This window comes from Erythrolamprus reginae, chromosome 2 (assembly GCF_031021105.1).
Source record: "Erythrolamprus reginae isolate rEryReg1 chromosome 2, rEryReg1.hap1, whole genome shotgun sequence".
Lineage (NCBI taxonomy): Eukaryota > Metazoa > Chordata > Lepidosauria > Squamata > Dipsadidae > Erythrolamprus > Erythrolamprus reginae.
This window is the reverse complement of record NC_091951.1, coordinates 235,607,053-235,629,595: the sequence shown is the minus strand read 5'-3', so window position 1 is coordinate 235,629,595 and position 22,543 is coordinate 235,607,053. Positions and strand designations below refer to the sequence as shown.

The 22,543-nt window shown below is 42.8% G+C and overlaps 1 protein-coding gene across 1 annotated transcript in view; it reads right to left on the bottom strand.

Moving 5' to 3' along the window:
* The window catches only part of FBXO10 (F-box protein 10), a 51,610-nt gene that overhangs the window by 20,089 nt on the left and 8,978 nt on the right, over positions 1 to 22,543 (bottom strand). The window contains exons 2-4 of the mRNA XM_070742260.1: positions 21,153 to 21,743; positions 17,458 to 18,315; positions 1,562 to 1,711 (exon numbers count right to left, since the gene is read on the bottom strand). Coding sequence (XP_070598361.1) covers positions 1,562 to 1,711; positions 17,458 to 18,315; positions 21,153 to 21,743 — 1,599 coding nt within the window. The remainder of the gene's footprint in view (positions 1 to 1,561; positions 1,712 to 17,457; positions 18,316 to 21,152; positions 21,744 to 22,543) is intronic.

Here is a 22,543-nt window from a genome sequence, read left to right as displayed (position 1 = left end):
AGCACACAAAATATGGTTAGCATGTTCAAGACAATGTTGGAATATTTCACCAAAAAAAAATCTGATTACTTGAAGTTTGGAATATTTTATATCTGTCTGGTCCTTAAATATCAGGTGCATTATATCTGATCCCATTATCACATGCTGCTTTTATGTTAAGTAGACCCTGAACTTATAATTCAGGGCAAGGTTTCTCAATCTTGGTTCACCCATGCATCTCCTCTTTCTGACCTTGGTTTTCTCTTGTGTTCCCTCTGTCCAGATTCCATTACTTGATATGGACATGGGAGAATAATTGGTGTGCCTTAGGACACTAACAAAACTGTATTTGCAGGATAGTACATTTTGCTTTTCTGTCTCTCTTTCAGCATGTGCCACGGCCCCGCTGCATGTTTTTCCCCAAAATATCTCCGGGACCGCCTTCTGCCGCACGAATCCCAGTGACCGTTTAGGTCCCACAGAGTTGGCCTTCTCCGGGTCCCATCGACTAAACAATGTCATTTGGCGGGACCCAGGAGAAGAGCCTTCTCTGTGGCGGCCCCGACCCTCTGGAACCAGCTCCCCCCAGATATCAGAGTTGCCCCCACCCTCCTTGCCTTTCGCAAGCTTCTTAAAACCCACCTCTGTCGTCATGCATGGGGGAATTGAAATTTTTCCCTTCCCCCTAGGCTTATAGAATTTATACATGGTATGCTTGTTTGTATGATTGGTCTCTTAAATTGGGGTTTTTTAGATTATTTTTTAATATTAGATTTGTTACATTGTCTTCTTTACTGTTGTTAACCGCCCGAGTCTTCGGAGAGGGGCGGCATACAAATCTAACAAATAAATAAAATAAATAAATAAAATAACTTACGTCCTCTAGGAGGCTGTATGGCCCCTGGCTGAGCTGATCTAGCAGGCAGTCCAGGTTGTGAGAATCATCATGAGATGCATCAAACTCCAAACAACATTTATAACACTCATATAAATGTCTCCTCCCTAAAACAAAGCTGGCTGCCAGACATACAACACGTCTATCTGTTTGCCTCAATCCACAACTATGAATCAATTATGCACAGTACAGGAGAGAGCTCCTCACTGTTGAAGACATGGATAGGATTGATTGGATTGGATTGGATTACATTAGATTGGATTGGATTAGATGCCTACTTCACAGCTATTAATCATAATACCCACTTATACTCATCTTAATACTGTATTTTACATCAGGAATATTTTAAGATGCTGGACTATCTATAAGCTTAGTATTTTAGCACCACAAGATGCAATGCTGATTGAATCATTTTCAGATACGGCAAAGCTGTCAGCCAAAAACTATCACCTATGTTGGTTAAAGAATGCATGAAAGAAGTGAAAAGTTGGAGAATATGAACTTGTCAATTTCCTTTGCCTTTTCATTCCTCCTGACACAGGCCTTTTTATTTTCCCTAACAGAGATCCCAAGCAGAGAAATATCAAAGTAGGGGTGGATCTATAATAGGAGGTTTATCTGCTTCTGCTTCTCTATAAATATTCAATGCCCAGTCTTTTTTTTTTTTTAAAAAACAACCATCAATACCAGGATGAAAGGGTTAGCTCCCTTCCGAATGTCCACTCCTGCTTCACAATTGGAATGGATGTTATTGTCTGCGATCAAGCCACCTGCACCAAGACGCAGAAATATCCCTGAGGTCTTGCAATGGTGAATGTCATTCTTGAGCATAATGATCTGAAGGAGAGAAGACAGAATGAGTTATATTTCTTCACCTAAAATATTGCAGGTTGGTCAAACAAACAGTGCAGGAATGACCTTGGAAGTCAATATACAGTCAGTGCCAAAATATGGCCACCTCTGCAGTAACTCTAACAGGATCTGACATTTGCCATTAAGTGTCTTTCAGGCAGGCAGTTTTCTCAGTATAATACAGGATTTCCCAACGTTGCAACTTTAAGATCTGTTGACTTCAACTCCCAGAATTCTCTAGCCAGCTTTCTAAAAACCATTTTCTGAGTTCCTGGGCGGAAAGCTGCTTGACCTATTTATTTCCTAGCTCACCGGTGCTTCACTTCACTCTCTTTATTTCAAACAAAAACATTCTTCCTGAATGAGACTACTCCATTTTGCTCTGGCATTCAAGTTATTTCGCCAATTCTAGACCTGAGAGGAGATCTCGCCAGCTGAATCTTTGTACTTTTTAAGCACCCAATCTGAGAACTTGACAAACGGCTTGCGTTTATGACTTGGTTGCATGCAGCATCCTGTAGTGATGTGATTCTAATTTGCAATCTTTTTTTTTCTTTTGCCAATTTTTGGCAAAAAAAAATAGCCATAGGGAGAGCTGGATTTGCATAATAACAGTGTGATTTCTTAACAACCGCCATAAAACTTGTGGCAAAATCTAACTGACTTAACATTAAATGGAAATTCCAATCCCAATTGTGGTCATAAAGTGAGCATTACCCGTATTGATGTTGTTTTGATATACAGACCTTATTTATTTATCATATTTATATGGCTTAAACCAAGGATGAAAAGCTCCCCATTCGCTCATGCCTATCAGTCGTTGGAGAGCTAGTCGCAAAGGGAGCGTGAGGCTCCGCCCACCCATCCAGACTCCACCATTTCTTTGCACACGTAGAGGGTAAAAGAACACAAATGACAACATCCAGGAAGGATGGAGTCTCACGCTCCCTCTGTGACCAGCTCTCCAAAGACCAATAGGCACGAGCAAACCGGAAGCATTTCACCCCTGGCCAAAATCTCTGACACTAATATGATGTATTTGGTTCCATAACAATTGTTTTCTAGAAAAAGTAGTGAAAGACACAATTTGCCTTAAAAAATACTTATACAAATTGCTGTTTATTTAACTCCCCAAAAAAGTCATACCCCAAGAAATTGTGTTGATCCTTCAAAAGTATACTTGTGCCCCATAATTGATAAATTAACGATTTTGCTAAAATAGAAAGCACATTAAGAAGAGATTTTGAAGCTTTACAAGGATGCAATTTCCTAAAATAAATTTCCATGGAATGCAATGCAATATAATACAATTGTCATGGAATACAATTAAATAACAAGTACAGATAGTCCCCAACTTACAGTAGTTCACTTAGTGACTGACCATTCAAAGTCATAGCATGGAAAAAAGAGATTTATGATCAATTTTCACATGACCACTGCAACATCCCCATAATCATGTGGTCAAAATTCAGACTCTTGGCAACTGACTCATATTTATGACGGTTGCAATGCCCCAGAGTCATGTGGTCACCTTTTGCCACCTTCAGACGAAGAAAATCAATGAGGAAGCCAGATTCACTTAACAACCCTGTCACTAAATTACCAATTCACTTAACATCTGTGGTAAGAAAGGTAGTAAAATGGGGCACAATTCACTTAACAAATGACTCACAACACAAAATTTGGGTTCAATTGTGGCCATAAGTCAAGGACTACCTGTAACGTAATGACTGGGATTGACAAATAGTTTTGACAGTCAATTAGGGATAGTTATCTTTCAAAACCTCTACCAAAGTTTGCTTCAGGCCTCACTCTTCTCCAAGAGTGAGATTTGATAGCATTCCTGTTTTGCCTGCAGAAATTTGATCGACTTTTAAAATCTACAACTACCATAAGTAATACCACTTTATAAGGCCTTGGTAAGGCCACACTTGGAATACTGCATTCAGTTCTGGTCACCATGATGCAAAAAGGATATTGAGACTCTAGAAAAAGTGCAGAGAAGAGCGACAAAGATGATTAGGGGACTGGAGGCTAAAACATATGAAGAACGGTTGCAGAAACTGGCATGGCTAGTTTAATGAAAAGAAGGACCAGGGGAGATATGATAGCAGTGTTCTAATATCTCAGGGGTCTATCTATTCTCCAAAGCACCTGAGGGTAGAACAAGAAGCAATGGGTGGAAACTAAACAAGGAGAGAAGTAACTTAGAACTAAGGAGAAATTTCCTGACAATCAGAACGATGGATCAGTGGAACACCTTGCCTCCAGAAGTTGTGAATGCCCCAACACTGGAAGTTTTTAAGCAGATGTTGGATAACCATCTGTCTGAAGTAGTGTAAGGTTTCCTGTCTAAGCAGGGGGTTGGACTAGAACAGTGTTTCCCAACCTTTTTTGAGCCGCGGCACATTATTCATATTTTCAAAATCCTAGGGAACATTGAAAGGGGTGGGGGGTGGGGGGGCGGGCTAAAGAAAAGCTTGGACAAAAAAACCTCTCTCTTCCTCCCTTTCGCTCTATTTCTCCCTCTTTCTCTCTTTTCCTTCCTTCCCTTCTTTCTCTCTCTCCATCCCTCTTTCTTTCTTTCTTCCTCTCTTTTTTGCTCTCTTTCTCTCTCCCTCCTTCCCTTCCTCTATGTCTTTCTCTCTCCCTTGCTCTCTCTCTCTCTCTGTGTCTCTCTTGCTATCTTTTTCTTGCTTTTTTCTCTCTTTCTTGCTCTCTCTCTTTCACTGTCTCTTGCTATACGTCTCTTTCTTTCTCTTTGCCTCTCTTGCTATCTCTCTTTCTTTCTCTCTCTCTGTCTCTCTTGCTATGTCTCTCTTTCTTTCTCTTTCTCTTTCTCTTTCTCTCTCTCTCTCTGCCTCTCTTGCTAAGTCTCTCTTTTTCTCTTGCTATGTCTCTCTTTCTTTTTCTCTCTCTGCCTTTCTTGCTATGTCTCTCTTTCTCTCTCTCTTTCTCTCTCTCTCTTTCTCTGCCTCTCTTGCTGTCTCTCTTTCTCGCTCTGTCTCTCTTTCTCTGCCTCTCTTGCTGTCTCTCTTTCTCGCTCTGTCTCTCTTTCTCTACCTCTCTTGCTATGTCTCTCTTTCTCTCTCTCTCTCTCTGCCTCTCTTATATGTCTCTCTTTCTTTCTCTCTCTCTCTCTCTCTCTCAGCTGACTGCAAGCGGGAGCCCTGACGGCGGCAGCTGGACGTGCTGCTGGATGCCGTATATGCCAGGCCCGCAGCGCTAGCATGTACGGCATCCAGCAGCACGTCCAACCGCCACCGTCAGAGCTCCCGCTTGCAGTCAGCTGAGAGAGAGAGAGAGAGAGAGCTCCCTCTCGCCGCCGCCATCTCCCCGCGACTGCCTGCGGCCGCTGCAGCCACCCCCCCCCCCACTCCCACTGCCAGTGCCCTCCCGCCGGGCCCCAAAGGACACTTGCCGCCGCCGCCAGAGAAGCTCCAGCTGGGTGAGGTGCTGCCGGTGCCGCCGACCTGGGGCTCCCACTCGCAGCTGTCCCTCGGCTCCTGCCTGATGCCGCGGTTTCTGGCGCTCTCCTGGTGGGCCCCAAAGAAGGAAGGCGAGAAAAAGGCGCGAAGAATGAAGCTCTCCTTCTTCCTGCCTTCCTTCTTTGGGGCCCAGCAGGAGCGCCGAAAACCGTGGCATCGAGCAGGAGCCGGGGGACAGCTGCGAGCGGGAGCTCCAGGTCGGCACCGGCAGCGCCCCGCCCAGCTGGAGCTTCCCTAGGAGCTTCACGGCACACCTGGCTGTGTCTTGCGGCACACCGGTTGGGAAACGCTGGATTAGAAGACCTCCAAAGTCCCTTCCAACTCTGTTGTTGTTGTTGTTGTTGTTGTTGTTAAGTTGCTTCTAACATACTACAGGGAGTGATTCCCCCCTCCCCTCCATTTTGAAAGTCTCTCAGATGCTTTTGCACATGGAGCAATACTTTCCAAATTGACACATGGTATATGGCTTCAATTCTTACCAATGAGGGCATTATGAGTCATTAAAGGAAGCAAAGGCAAAATGTTTACCTGCTGTATGTCACCTAGAAGGCTGAGTGGAAGTGGCAGTACAGTCACACATGCAGAAAAATAGTAGGAACCCTTGCTTGTAGTGGACACTTAGTATTTTATTTGCTGGGACTACTGTATTTGACCAAGAGCTTATAGTTTAGAGCTAACTGACTTACAAAACAACAGGATGCTGAAAGCAAATACATATCACCCTGAGATTTAATTTACACTCACTGCTGGGAAAAAAAAATTAAATCCGGGCATTGGTTTACTTGAGCAAATAAGTGGTTTAAATACGCATGCATGTAATTCTTTTCCAGTCCAACAAACCTTTAAACCCTTGCCTGACAAGCGTAAAGAAACAAATCTACAAATTGCAATATTCTTGCCTTAGCGAGCAGCGCATATCAAAGCTGATAATGAAATTACAATCTCCTTTATTTGCTCATTTGAAAAGATGGCTGGCTTCCCCTTCCAATCGGTTAATTAAAATGCAGGAAGAAAAGACAAGCAGCTATGCTCCTCTGCCTATTAGTCACTCACTGCTAACCTGGCACAGAGGTCAAGCCCTGATTAGAATATTAAACTGGCAATCCGGCATATTAACAGAAAATACTGCGCTTATCCTATCAGAGTAATAGACTGACAGGTGTTTTACAGCTATCTTAACTTTGGCTGTGATGGATCAGCTTCAGAAGCTTACAGAGATTGGCTTCTCAACTCACTCAATTGGATCTCAGAGTCGCTGGCTTGGGAACATGGGCATTCAGCCAGTTTTCTCCTAATGCCTTCTTTTTACATGTGCTGGGAAGGAATTCCCATGGTTCTTTATGTAGCACACTTAGCTGCTATGGATGGTTGGTCTAGATTTGTGTGTTTGTTTGTTTGAATTTGTATGCCGCCCAATCCTGAAAGACTCCAGACAACTTACAACAATAAAATAATTAAAAAACGGTATAAACAGTTTAATTTGCAATGCTGATAATAATATAAAAAGCCTTAAAAACTCATTTAATACAATCATACCATATCAAACATCCCAATCAAATCTTATTTAGGCTGGAATTAAAGAGGTGTCAGTTTCTCGTAGCCCCCAGGCCTGCCGGCAAAGTCAAATTTTCAAAGCCTTCCAGAAAATGTGTATTATTTATGTTGTAAGCCACCCTGAGTCCTAGGAGAAGGGCGTAGAAATCGAACAAACAAGCCAACAAATAAATCCAGTAGGGTGGGGGCAGTACGGATCTCAGGGGGTACTTGGTGCCAGAGAGTCGGGGCTACCCAGAGAAGGCCCTCCCCCACGGCCCCGCCAACCAGCACTGCTTAGTCGACAGAATTCGGAAAAGGCTGACCCTATGGGCTCTAACCAGTCGCTGGGAGCTATGAGGCAGGAGACAGTCCCGTAAATCAGGGGTGTCAAACTCTATTTCATTGAGGGACACATCAGGGTTGTGTTTTACCTCGGGGGGGAGGGGCTGGGTGAATGTGGCTAGAGTGGGCATGGCCTGCTCGATGTCACTCATGTCAGGGGCACCTGTGGCAGCCCGATCACTCTGCCAGCGAAAACACCCAAGCTTCTTTTTCACTGGCAGAGGGTTGCTGTCACAGCCGGAAACGGAGCTCGGGAGCCCGCTTTCGCTGGCAAAGGCACCACGGTCCCTCACTGTCTCCAGGGTGGCTCTACAATTCAGATCTAAGCACCTTAATGGATCTGGCCCCTGGGCTTTGAGTTTGAAACCCGTGGTCTAGATTGTCTACTGGTTACCTATTTACAAACGTGGACAATCCCTTCTTCATTCTGGCAGGCAGTCAATATAAACACTAAGAAATGTCAAAAACTGTCCACGAGTAGATATGAAAACTGAGAAAAATCTCCATGTTCTGAGACTATGTAACACTTCATCTCAGAGAGGAAAAAATGAGGGAAATGATCATGTTACACCCTGATTCCCTGAGACTTGTTCTTTCCAAATACAGTATGATGTTACGACACCGCAGGACCCACCCCAAATTTGAGTCAAGCCAGAATCCCACTCTAAACCATCTCTTGAGTCCATTGTCTCCAGGGCCCAGTCAGCCCTCTTTTCCAAGATGGAGTCACTGGCTGACCAGAAGCCATCTGGTTGGATTACAGCCCTTTCGTTAACTCTCAACAGGAACAAATTGGAGGTTATAGCATTAGTATTACAGTATAGCAATAGCATTTAGACTTATATACCGTGTCACAGTGCTTTACAGCCCTCTCTAAGCAGTTTACAGAGTCAGCCTATTGCCCCCAACAATTTTACCCACCTGGGTAGGATGGAGGGTTGAGTCAACCTTGAGCCTGGTGAGATTTGATCAGCCAAACTGCTGGCAGCTGGCGATCGGCAGAAGTAGCCAGCAGTACTGCACTCTAACCACTGCACCACCATGGCTCTACCGTGGTTCTCCAAGATTTATTGATTTATTTGTTTGTTTGTTTGTTTAATTAATTAATTTGTATGCCCCTCTCCGTAGACTTTATGCCTTCTGCATGACAGCAAATGGAAATTGTCACTGAGAAAAAATGTTTTTACAGCTTTAGTTAAGGTGCCAACTTTTGCCTTTTGTGGGAAAGAGACAACCTTGACTGGTGCCCTCATTAATTTAAGACTGGATTACTACAACATGTTCTACCTGGGGCTGACTACGAATATTATTCACTAACTGCCAATTAGTGCATTGTACAGCTGCCCATAGGCAGCAAGAATCATATCAACAATATTACACTGATGTTGCATTGGCTGCCAATGCGTTTCCAACTGCAATTCAAAGTGCTGGCTTGATCCATCAAGCCTACATGTAAACCTGTGAGACCATTATGTCCAAAGAGACTTTGCTCATCTATTCTAAATTCTACTTTGCATGGTTGTTAAGATGCCAAAAAGGAGGCAAGTAGGAACAAGGGCAGGGAAAATGAAATAAATAGAACAAAAACAATAGATAGAATTTCACACAACTTTTACCTAAACTTCATTATCCTGATACATAGAAGCAAAATAAAATGACAAAACCAAACAAAACAGGCCTTTTGGAAATCCAAAAAAATCATTAAATTCAATCAATCAAGTTCAATCAACTCAGCATCTTCAAGGTTCTTTTGATATAGGAGGACGAGTGGCAAAATCTGGGGATGGAGTTAAAAGAGGGGTTAGCCAAGAATCCTTAGCTGCTATGAGCAGAATAAATCCAATCCCACTTGAATTCTGTCGAATCTTATCTAACTTCAAGCAGGTGCTATTAGTTGAGAAGATAACTGTGCATTGGCTATGTAGCAATATCAATCAATTTTTAATTCTGACTATGTAGACCTGGTCTTTTGGGCCTGACAGTTAAATCACCTGATTGAAAACCTCTTAGGGACCTTTAGCTGAAATTAGCAAAAAAAATTGAGCTGGTGATTTATAGGTTTCCTTATTTAAAAGGTTTGATTATGAGAAGAGGATAATGGTGTAATTTTTAATGATGGCGAAGAGAAAATAACAGTTTGTAACCATAATAAAGAAAACCAGAAGTCATTTTTTAATATATTTTCCCCATTTTTTCCTATTTCTTTTACCCTTCTCTTAGTTTTTCACTTCCCGTTACTCTTCTTTCTTTTCTTTTATCTTATATTATTTCATGTTTATCTCTGAATTTTTAAAATATTTTTTTAATGTTTCAATTCTTTCAAACCAGAGAGAGAGAGAGAGAGAGAGAGAGAGAGAGACTATTGAATCACTAAATATGTAAAACAAATTCACCTCCTGTCACCGAGAAGTAAATTTGAACATGATGAGCATAGGCATGGAACAAAAAAACCATCGTCAAGCAGCCTTTTTCTGAGACTGCCCAAGCAAAGCAAAAGAAAGTTTCCACTTTGCTGTGCTTTAAATGAAATGGAAGCCCGTGGCTAATGGGATGAAAAGCCCAGGGTTATGCACGGAGGCGCAGAGCTGTTTTGCCAATCATGCACGGCTACTTCTCCTTCAAGCCTTTTGCTCCTTAGCGGTTCTGCGATGCCTGACTTATAGCAGGAGACACGGAATTCATCCTTGCATCAAATGGGCAGGTATTTTAAAAATGTAAATGGCACCTGCTGGGACAGTCTGATAATGGCACCAGCGGGAGGCTTCCTTTCAATGCAAATATCGGTTTTGAAGGAGGAGCTTCCCTCCAGACTTGCAGGGGGAAGCTTAAATTAGCTCCCCACATCAACTCAAATCTTCTTTATTGTCAGCCTACTCCCCATGGTACAATCTGCATTGCAAGAAGGAGGAAAAAAAAGGCCAGCAAGCTAGCTGTGAAGACACATTTGCCTTCATGCTCAGTTTAGCTTTTGCCAATATATCATAAGGATTCAGGATTCAGGCTCAGATGCAATTCAAAGAACATTGCATATTCTCTCATTTCAGCTTCCCAGTTTCATCATCTTGGAACACTGAACTTTCTCACTGTTTGCCATTTCAAGAGATGAGACCCAGATGTAAAATGGGGATGGTGGGTAGGGGAAATTGCACTGGACGAGAAGACTCCTAACCTTTTAAGCAATGCCAAGACAAATGATATTTCAGCAGATGGATGTTTTCAGACAGGAGTCTGAAAAAAATGGAATATTTTGTTTCTTGATCTGAAAAAAAAAGAAATACAGTATTCCCTCGATTTTTGCGGGTTTGAACTTCGCGAATAGCCTATACCACGGTTTTTCAAAACATATTAATTAAAAAATACTTCGTGGTTTTTTCCGCATACCACGGTTTTTCCCATCCGATGATGTCATACTTCATCACCAAACTAATAATTTTTGGAAATAAGTAACAAAAAAAAATATTGTTAATAAATAATTATGTTTATAAATATCAGGATCACTAAGTGCCTTATTCAATGGTGAGTACCAGTAATAATGGTGAGTAAATGGTTGTTAAGGGAATGGGAAATTGTAATTTAGGGGTTTAAAGTGTTAAGGGAAGGCTTGTGATACTGTCCATAGCCAAAAATTGTGTATTTACTTCCGCATCTCTACTTCGTGGAAATTCGACTTTCGCAGGTGGTCTCGGAACGCATCCCCTGCGGAAATCGAGGGAACACTGTATTTTGTTTCTTAATCTGAAAAAAAAGGAATATTTTGTTTCTTGATTGACCATTCCATCCTGATGACTCACAGTTTAAATTTTGATTCAGCTAAGTGATAAATGGTTCAAGGCACTGGACAAAGAGCAGAAGGATTGTAAGTTCTAGTCCTATCTTAGGCATGGAAGCTAACTAATTGCCATTGGGCCAGTCACTCTCTATCCTAAGGAGAAGGCAAGGGGAAACTACTCCTGAAAACGTTGTCCAAAAAATACTGTATGAATTGGTTCAAAGAAAACAGAAAAAAAGCCAACTTAAGGCTGAATTTTTGCATTACATTCAGCCAATGGTTTACTTAATTTTGGTCAGTAATAACTGGAAAACATATAGATTAAACCAGGAACTCTGAATTAGAAAATGTCAGCACTGGGTTTGTAGAAAACGCCATCCAACACAAACAAATCACATTATGATTTAACACATGTGGGACTACTGTATTTTACTAAACAGGAACAGTCCCACTTCTATCAGCAAATGCATTTCTCTGTGCTTGCTAACTCCAATAATACCTTTGGTGTATCAAACACATGGAAAAATACATCTCCACCACTCCTTGCATTGTTCAGTGCAGATTCAGAGCAAGTTTATAAGGTAGTTCATTTCCATAATATACTTAAGAATCCACTTCCTTCCTTCCTCCCTCCCTCCCTCCCTCCCTCTAAACAATTATTTAAATCACTAGTAAAAAGGCTTGATTTAAATTAATTCATTTTAAATCAACTCGCTTTAAATCATAATTTTTAAAGAGCAACTGTCATCTCTATCCCGCAGCGGCTACTCCTCTGGCCTGCTGCTGACTCAACGACAGTCCCAATACAGTATTGCAGAAAATACAGCCTCCTAAGATCCATTTCATGCTGAATAAACTAAATTGTGAATGTATGTTAAATAGAAAACTATTTTTAAATAGATTTTGTACTCCAAAAGCATTGTATTAAAATAAATTTGATAAAAATAAAAAACCCTGATGTAAATACCATCTGATTATTGTATTTTTATATTGCTGTAAGCCACCCTGAGTCTCATTGGGATACAAATCAAATCAAATCAATAAATAAATATTTTAAAAACTGATTTTGTTTTTTAAATCACAGATTTTTATCCACCCAGCTCCCTCCCTCCCTCCCTCTTTCCCTGGGCAGTGTGGAACAAGACAAAACATTATAGATTGAAATACTGTATTCTTAGGAAAGGCAAAACAAAGATAGCATAAAACATTTCCACAAGGAGCCTGTCATCCACCCTATCTTAGGCATGGAGAAAAGTCAGATTTAAGTGTCCAGTTAAATAAGGTCAGGGTAGGGGGAGATCGAAATCCCATTCCAGAAAAAGCAGGGACTGCAACAAGTGCTCTCTTTCTATCAGAAAACCAGGTGAGTCAGAAATTAGATACCCAGATATCAGAAACCTCCCACCTCTGCAGCTTTTTTTCCCTTTGGTTTCCCAGCAGTAAAGTCAGAATCAGAAAGCGACAATATGAAATCTTTTAAGAATGAAGGAGAATGAGTTTCTCATAGATGCTCTTTCTAAGTCTTTTAAATACTGTGAATTAACTACAAATCAAACATAGAAACATAGAAGACTGACGGCAGAAAAAGACCTCATGATCCATCTAGTCTGCCCTTATACTATTTTTTGTATTTTATCTTAGGATGGATATATGTTTATCCCAGGCATGTTTAAATTCAGTTACTGTGGATTTACCAACCACGTCTGCTGGAAGTTTGTTCCAAGGATCTACTACTCTTTCAGTAAAAATAATATTTTCTCATGTTGCCTTTGATCTTTCCCCCAACTAACTTCAGATTGTGTCCCCTTGTTCTTGTGTTCACTTTCCTATTAAAAACACTTCCCTCCTGAACCTTATTTAACCCTTTGACATATTTAAATGTTTCGATCATGTCCCCCCTTTTCCTTCTGTCCTCCAGACTATACAGATTGAGTTCATTAAGTCTTTCCTGATATGTTTTATGCTTAAGACCTTCCACCATTCTTGTAGCCCGTCTTTGGACCCGTTCAATTTTGTCAATATCTTTTTGTAGGTGAGGTCTCCAGAACTGAACACAGTATTCCAAATGTGGTCTCACCAGCACTCTATACAGCGGGATCACAATCTCCCTCTTCCTGCTTGTTATACCTCAAGGTGAGACAAAATGAGAGTCCATGGGACCTGATATAAACAAAACCTAAATCAATCATTATTTCCTTCTCCCTACTCTTTGCAGTGAATCATTGCCTTGAAACACAAGAACAGAAAATATAAGTCTAACCACAAGCCATTTTCACCCGAGAACAATATAGCCATTGGGAAGGGCACATGAATCACAAGTTAAGGGTTCCCACCAGAGCCATGCCAACTCTAACTATCTCTCCCACCCCACCTCCAAAGACTGCTGTCACCATGTTATCCCTCTGCTTTTTCCTGCATAAGAAACCTGGCCCTCCTTGAGGAAATCTCTACACTGCTTTCCTGAGGCAAGGCATTATTGTATTGCAATTGTCCTGGAGGATTAGTGACACACTGACAACATGATTCAGCTTTTTATTTCCATCTATTTGCTTCTCACATATCCAACTGATTACAAACCTACAATAATATTTTTTTCAATAAATAGGACCATGAGCCTCTAGCCGATTCTTAGGCAAATAGTCTACAGTAAAGAGCTAGTTCTAAATGCCCAAGGCTTGCCAAACAGAGGGCAATAAATAGTATGGTTGCCAGATGGCTGAAAAGACACAAGGAGGCTTTAAAATACAGTATACCGTATTTTTCGGAGTATAAGACGCACCTTAGTTTTTGGGGAGGAAAATAGGGAAAAGAATCTGCTTACCAGGTATTCATCTGGCTAGCACATTTATTTTATCCCCCAGTCTTAAAAAACTTTATTTATTTGTTTGTTTGTTTGTTTGTTTGTTCATTCATTCATTCATTCATTCATTCATTCATTCATTCATTCAGTCAATTTTTATTCTGAGAGAGTTACAATGAAAGAGCTTGCAAGCCAGTAAGAGCTGGGAACATCATTAGCACCTGGAAAGAAACACTCAGAGCAAATAGAGCAATGGAAAAAACCCTGCAAAGACTTAGGGCTTAGAAAACATTCTTTGCAGAAAGTAACAATGAAAGAACCTGCAAGGTAAGAGCTGGGAAGATCGTTAGCACCTAGTTGGGGCTGGAAAAAAAAGCTACATTCAGAGTATAAGACACACCCAAATTATCAGCCTCTTTTAGGAAGGGAAAAGGTGCATCTTATACTCCAAAAAATACGGTATATCTTGTGCAGGTACTCCTTTCCCTTCCATAGCCCCTATCCAAATTATCTAGCTGGGTGCCTCAATTTTTTTCTCAATTAGAAGCAACAAACCCAGGAGGGCTGTCAGGACCTGCCTTTGTTTCCAAGTTCTGCCACTGGGGAATGATTCACACAGGGCCTCCTGTGCTAAATAAAGCACCCGTAGGTATGGTGAAGTGGGATTTGCAAAAGAGGAATGACATGACCATGATCACTTCAGCAAGCTCAGCGCAGAATTGTGAAATTCACTGTGTATTACAAGTGTAAATGAATGCGTGTAGGGCTGGATGGATGAGCAGGGGCACACGTGTGCGCTAGGTAGAGTGGTGATGAATGAACAATATGGATTCACAGATCATTGTTAACAAAAGTGAAGAAACACTCTGCGGTCTAATATTCTGCAGCAAAAGCTGAAGCCCTTTTGAACCAGACCTTCATAAAGATTGACTCACCAAATGAATTGCAGCCCAACAAAGTACCAGGAATCTTTTTATTTTTCCTATTTACAAACCTGCAGGGCAAATTGAATTCTGCAATTTCATTAAAAGGGAAGAAGGAAAAGTCAGGGAATGCTACGGCACTTTCTATGAATCTCTTGTCTATGGAGATTCTCTGTCATCCAGGTCATGGTTGTGTCCCAAAGGTGCTTTTTTTCAAAAGCCGCCTGGACTTTCTGGTTTTTCTTTGAAGCTGTTTCATTTCTCATCCAAGGAGCATCTTCAGCATTCTGAGTCAGAGCTTGTTGTGGTTAGCTTTGGCCCTGCTCCTGCCCCAAGGACTGTGGATGTGGGGGAGACATCCATATAGTGCAGGCCTGTTTTGCCCCCGGTGGAATCTGATGATGAAGGCTCCTCTGACAAAGAAGACATGAGTGACAGGGAGGAGGAGAGTGTGGCAGACAGCTCAGAAGGAGATCAATTGTCTAGCTCCTCCTTGGATTCAGAACAAGAGTTAATGATACAGCCACGCATGCGGAGAGCGATGCATAGGCAACAACAACTGAGAGATTATTATCAAAGAAAATGAGGCCACCTGTGGTTGGGTGGGGCTGTGGTCATTAGTGAGGCTGCTATAAAGAGCAGCCTGTGGGTTTGGCCATTGTGGAGGATTATCTGATCGTTGTGTTTCGTGACTGCTTTACTGACTTTGACCTTTTGTGTGCTGATTTTCCCCCGCTTTGAAACTAAACCAGAGCAAAGTGTGTTTCACTTTGTGAAAGAAGAAGGACTGTGAATTGCCTCACAGCTGCAAACTAAGTATCACAGAACTGATAAGGGACTTGTACAAATTACCAGTTTGTTTGGAGACAAGTGCTCTTTGCTATACCAAAAGAGGGCTTGGTTTAAGTGAATTTTCATGATAAAGAACATTGTTTTGAATTTTCAAACGTGTGTGTGTCTGAAATTTGTACCTGTGAATTTTGGGGAGGAGTCTACCAGAGAGCCCAACAGAACAGAGCTGAAGAAGCTTCTTGGACGAGAAGTGAAATGCCTTCAAAGAAAAACCAGAAAGTCCAGTTGCCTCTTAAAAAAGCATCTTTAGAACATCTTATCATTTCTATTGGATTGGGTTTTTTTAATTGTTTCTGCTCTTCTATTTATTCAATTTATTGAGGAAGTTATGTTAAAATGTAAATGTAAGGCTTGGGGATACTATGAAGCCAGCAGAACCTTTGGAGAAAATTTAAAATAGGAAAAGGGTGAGGCTTCACAATTCTTCATACATCTTGGCCTCTCCTATCATTAACATCACTGTTCAACATAAGGCAACTCATTAACAACTAAAGTTAATCTGCGTATAGTATAATAATAATAATAATAATAATAATAATAATAATAATAATAATAATAATAATATATTAGATTTGTATGCCGCCCCTCTCCGAAGACTCGGGGCAGCTCACAACAATGATATTATAGTGGCACAAATCTAATATTAAAAGAAATAACTAAAACCCTATCATCTTAAAACCAAACAACACATACATACCAAACATAAATTATAAGGAGCCTGGGGGAAAGATGTCTCAAATCCCCCATGCCTGGCGGTATAGGTGGGTCTTGAGTAGTTTACGAAAGACAAGGAGGGTGGGAGCAGTTCTAATCTCCGGGGGGAGTTGATTCCAGAGAGCCAGGGGCACCACAGAGAAGGCTCTTCCCCTAGGGCCCGCCAGACGGCATTGTTTAGGCGACGAGACCCAGAGAAGGCCAACTCTGTGGGACCTAACTGGTCGCTGGGATTCGTGCGGCAGAAGGTGGTCCCAGAGATATTCTGGTCCGATGCCATGTAGACAAACATCCAACTTAAAAAAACTAAACCAAAATTATGCCCTTCGAATTATTTATCGTTTTGTTTTGAAAAAGTGTGCTTAGAAAAATATTACAAGGCTAACATAATACACATTCGCAAATATTTGTAGATACAATTGCCAGGCTGATCAAGTTTGGCCTTAAAAAACAGCTAAATGATGAGTTGGGGTGGCGCAGCAGGTAGAGTGCTGTACTGCAGGACACTGAAGCTGACTATAGATCTGAAGGTCAGCGGTTCAAATCTCATCACTGGCTCAAGGTTGACTCAGCCTTCCATCCTTCCGAGATGGGTAAAATGAGGACCCGGATTGTGGGGGCAATAGCCTAGCTCTGTTTAAAAGTGCTATTGCTAACATGTTGTAAGCTGCCCTGAGTCTAAGGAGAAGGGCGGCATAAAAATCGAATAAATAAATGAATGAATGAATGAATGAATGAATGAATGAATGAATGAATGAATGAATGAATGAATGAAGACTCGGGGTGGCTCACAACAATGATAAAAACAATATTATAGTGGCACAAATCTAATATTAAAAGAAATAACTAAAACCCTATCATATTAAAACCAAACAACACATACGTACCAAAGATAAATTATAAAGAGCCTGGGGATAAGATGTCTCAAATCCCCCATGCCTGGCGGTATAGGTGGGTCTTGAGTAGTTTACGAAAGACAAGGAGGGTGGGAGCAGTTCTAATCTCTGGGGGGAGTTGATTCCAGAGAGCCGGGGCCGCCACAGAGAAGGCTCTTTCCCTGGGGCCCGCCAGACGACATTGTTTAGTCGACGGGACCAAATGCATAATTTTGGTTTAAAAGTGCTATTGCTAACATGTTGTAAGCCGCCGTGAGTCTAAGGAGAAGGGTGGCATAAAAATCGAATAAATAAATAAATAAATGAATGAATGAATGAATGAATAAACAAACAAATAAATAAATAAACAAATAAATATTACTTTAGGTTTAAACTGTAGCATGCAAGATCTGCTCCTGCCTTTTACAGCACCTTACTGTTTTGTATGCATCGCACAGCATAGGTCAAATCCCTGAAGATGCTCCCTTCCACTCTGGCGTGTCCCTGGGAACACAAAAAGATGCCACCTTTTCCATCCCTGAAAAGACATTTCCTGACGAGGCATCCTTGCATGGTGTTGGCAAGAGACTGAGCCTCCTTATCTTGCTGCAGCTCCTGAGCCAAAGGCTTCAGCTCATAGTCGCTCTGAAGGGCTGGTAAACCATCGGTGGACGGCCTACCATGGACAACCTTGGCCAGCCTGTGGCTCAAGCTATGAGCCTGGTAAGGCAGTTTGTACAGTGACTCATCCTCGTCTTCATTCTCACTGCTCAGGCTGAGTTCGCTGTCGCTGGAATCCGTGTCTATGGTCATGGCCTCTTCTTTGGGCGCTGTGTTAAGGTTCCCAGACACCTCCCTTTCCTTCTCAAGGCCCCTCCTTGGTACCACTTGAGTCTGTGAAACAGGGAATAGGTGACTTGGGTTTTCGGCGACCACAATGTCACAGGTCCTCATGTCCGACACTGGAAGAGTTCCCTGGCTCTCAAACTTTGATATATTGCAATGGGAGGGCTCAGAGGTCTGCAGCAAAACGGAGCGAGATTTTGCCAACGCGGTCAAGTGCTTGCAGGCCCAGTTCCGGTCCAAAGATGGACCTCCTTCTACTGTCACTGAAGCATTTTCACTGCCGACAAATTCGCAGTTTTCCAGGAGACAGACAGCCACGCTATGGAAATGGATGCTGGACTGATTGAAAGTGCAGAATTTAACCTGGCAGGTCCCAGGAGCATGGATCTGCAGCTGACTGTTTTCAAAATTGCAGTTGTCAAACTGGACATGGCCTGAGGTGGTCTAAGAAAAGAGAATGAAACCAGATCAGCCTATTTTCAATTAAAAAAAAAAAAAGCAATCGAAAAAGATAGTCATTTTCAAGATAAATATTGCCTACTTCCTAACCTGCAATCTTCGAATTGTGTTGATGGGAATGAAATAGAGAGACCAGAATACCATAGCAGCTCCTAACTGAACATGGAGATGAAACAAGTATTGGTTCTTCCCCTGACTAGTTCATGATGTGTTCATAGCAATATAAACCACCCAATAGTGCTTTACAGCAGTGATTTCAACCTTTTTTGAGCCGCGGCACATTTTTTACATTTACAAAATCCTGGGGCACACCACCAACCAAAATGACACAAAATGACACTCTAAAACAGTACATATTATACATCTAGTGGTGGTACCACCAGGATTAGAAATCGGGACCATGGGGAGGAGTAGCAGCTTCAACTACTCGCTGCGGCCACACAATGACAAGTGTGCAGCAGCCCGAGCGGGGACCTTCCTGGGTGTGGATGAGAGGGACCTGCTATTGGTTCATCGCTAGTGGTCGGGATGAATCCTAGAAGGTGATTGGTCAGTGAGCGTTCCCTGTGCCTCCACTCTTCCTGTCACTGATAGCTGGAGGGATTGTGAGGGGAATGTTTATGTTTGGATGGAGGCAGCTGGCGGGGGGCTGGATAAATGGCCTCCGCGGGCTGTATCCAGCACACGGGCCATAGTTTGGGGACCTATGTTTAATTTTTCCCACGGCACCCCTGACCATGTCTCACGGCACACTAGTGTGCCACGGCACACTGGTTGAAAAACACTGCTTTACAGCACTCTCTGGGCTGTTTACAAATGTCAATATATTGTCCCCAACAATCCGGGCCCTCATTCTAATGACCTCGGAAGGATGGAAGGCTGAGTCAACCTTGAGCCCATCAAAATCAAACTCCAGACTGTGGGCAGAGTTAGCCTACTATACTGCATTCCGACCACTGGGTCACCAAGGGTCCTTTCATGCTCGAGAAGAAATTACCTTTTCTGCTGTTGATATAACTTAGCAGGATACCCTTCTTATCTTGGTGCCATCCAGATGTGTTGATTAAATTCCCACCAACTATACCAGAGGTTGGCAACCTGCAGCTCTGGAGCTGCATGCGGCTATTTGGGCCCTCTGTCAACCTATCGCGGCAGTGGCATGGTCAGAGCCTTAGTGCAGAAGCAAAGCACCCCTGCACCTGCCTTTGCGTGGCAACAGCATTTCGCCTGGTACATTCGCTGTTGCCACCAGCAAAGACTGCTGGGAGAGAACGGCGGGGGCAGATGTTGCGGGGTGGGGGTCCATCTCCCAAGCCTGGCCTTCCTTCTCCCTTGTGGTTGAGGCCAAGAGAAAAAAAAGGACGGCATGGGGAAGCGCTCCCCTGCCCTGCTGAGCACAACAGCCCAGTTGGGGGGAAGGGGCCGGCAGAAGCGCCCCCATTGGTGAGTTGAATGGCGTTGAGGCCTGATCCGGCTCTTGCAGCAAAACGCACCGCTTTCTGTTTCATGTACCCTCTCCGATTTCAGCTTTGACTGGGGCCATGTGGATGGGGGGCAGAAGCATCAAGGCTGCTTCTCCCCCTCAGCAAGACAGGCTTGGAGGGGCACAAAGTTGCGGGTGAGTGCCGGAGAGTTAGAAGACACGTTTTGACATCGCCCCAACACGCATTTCGAGCAAACCTAGCAGTAGCCACCCGTTTCCCGCCAATCAGGGACCAAGAGAAAGAAAGGAGGGGTATACAGATTTAGCCTATCTCCATCACTGTCTTTGTCTCTGCGTGCGTGCGTGTGTGTGTGTGTGTGTGTGTCACTATCTCTTGCTCCCCGCCTCTGTGTCTCACTCTCAGAAAGCCCTGCAGCTCTGTGTGTGCTCTTTGGGGCCTATAAATTCAATAAATAAATAAAATGCCATGTTTTTTGGAGTATAGGATGCCTCTTTTTCCTCCCTAAAAGAGGCTGATAATTTGTGTGTGTGTTATGCTCTGAATGTAGCTTTTCCCCCCCAGCCCTAACTAGCTACTAATGATCTTCCCAGCTCTTACCTTGCAAGCCCTTTCATTGTTTCTCTCTGTAAAGAATATTTTCCAAGCTCTTAGTCTTTGCAGGGGTTTTTTCATTGCTCTAATTTGTTCCGAATAAGTTTCTTTCCAGCCCTAACCAGGTGCTAATGATGTTCCCAGCTCTTACTGGCTTGCAAGCCCTTTCATTGTTACTCTCTGCAAAGAATATTTTCCAAGCCCTAAGTCTTTGCAGGGTTTTTTTCATTGCTCTAATTTGTTCCGAATAAGTTTCTTTCCAGCCCTAACCAGGTGCTAATGATGTTCCCAGCTCTTACTGGCTTGCAAGCCCTTTCATTGTTACTCTCTGCAAAGAATATTTTCCAAGCCCTAAGTCTTTGCAGGGTTTTTTTCATTGCTCTAACTTGTTCCAAATAAGTTTCTTTCCAGCCCTAACCAGGTGCTAATGATGTTCCCAGCTCTTACTGGCTTGCAAGCTCTTTTCATTGTTACTCTCTGCAAAGAATGTTTTCCAAGCCCTAAGTCTTTGCAAGTTTTTTTCCATTTCTCCTTGCTCCGAATGTTTCTTTCCAGGTGCTAATGATGTTTAGAGCCCTAACCAGGGATAAAATAATGTGCTGAAGCTGACCAGACTAAGGACGCTAGCCAGATGGATACCTGGTAGGCAGATTCTTTCCCTATTTTCCTCCCCCAAAACTAAGGTACATCTTATACTCCGAAAAATAGGGTAAATAATTATCACATTACTATTCTTCAAGGAAGCCCAAGTTCTGAATGTTTCTTCAGATCCTACTTCATACTCACCTTATATATTACTGGTGTGAACCAGGCTGGCATAAAGACCAAATTGCATAACCTCATTGTTGGACAGTGCTGGTCAAAGCTCACTAGAAGGGACACCTCTCCGAGCTTGCCCTTCCCTATGATTTCCACAGGAGCCTTGAGAAAGATTTCACTCTGCTCCTCATACGTTCCTGGCAGCAGGACAATCCGGTCATACACGCTGGCGGAAAGCAAAGCGCTCCTTAGACTGTCAAACTCGCAGCCAGGCCCGACAAAAATAACCCGCCTGTCCTTTTTCCTCCTGAATAAGTAGAAGCAGTTGGAGGACTCAAGATCGTGGCTGTTTTTGGTCCAGGTTCTAGAAGAGAGGTAATGCTGCTTCAAAGCTTCTCTCCAAGAGCAAGGCTCCACGCCAGGCTGGTTAGGCCAGTTTGGATGCCGGCATTCAATGCAACCAAGGCACAGTTGTCTCCACCGAGTGTTGTCCAGGCTGAGGATCAGCTCGTACCATGCTCTGCACACCAGACTGCAACGGCCAAGGTCAGGAAGACGCAGGTAGGACAGTATTAAGCGCCACAGTTCCAGTGGGAGCCCACTGAGCTCCATAATCATCTAGTGGGGCACAAAAGCAAAGATTTAAGAGATCACAATATACACCTTCTGTGCATCACTGTTTGGGTTTAACTGAACACGGTGGGGGTTGAGATATGCCCATCAAATCAATGCATCCCTTTTCCTCTTTCCCCTACTTATTTGACTTTGTTCTGTCGAGTTCTCTGGTAGACTCCTCCCAAAAATGCACAGATACAATTTCAGACACACACACGTTTGAAAATTCAAAACAATGTTCTTTATAATGAAAAGTCACTTAAACCGAGCCCTCTTTTGGTATAGCAAAGAGCACTCGTCTCCAAACAAACTGGTAATTGGTACAAGTCCCTTATCAGTTCTGTGATACTTAGCTTGCAGCTGTGAGGCAATTCACAGTCCTTCTTCTTTCACAAAGTGACACACACTTTGCTCTGGTTTAGTTTCCAACCGGGGAAAAATCAGCACACAAAGGTCAAAGTCAGTAAAGCAGTCATGAACCGCAACGATCAGATAATCCTCCACAATGGCCAAACCCACAGGCTGCTCTTTATAGCAGCCTCACTAATTACCACAGCCCCACCCAACCACAGGTGGCCTCATTTTCTTTGATAATAATATCTCAGTTGTTGTTGCCTATGCATCGCTCTCCGCATGCGTGGCTGTATCATTAACTCTTGTTCTGAATCCAAGGAAGAGGTAGATAATTGATCTCCTTCTGAGCTGTCTGCCACACTCTCCTCCTCCCTGTCACTCATGTCTTCTTGGTCAGAGGAGCCTTCATCATCAGATTCCACCGGGGGCAAAACAGGCCTGCAGCATGT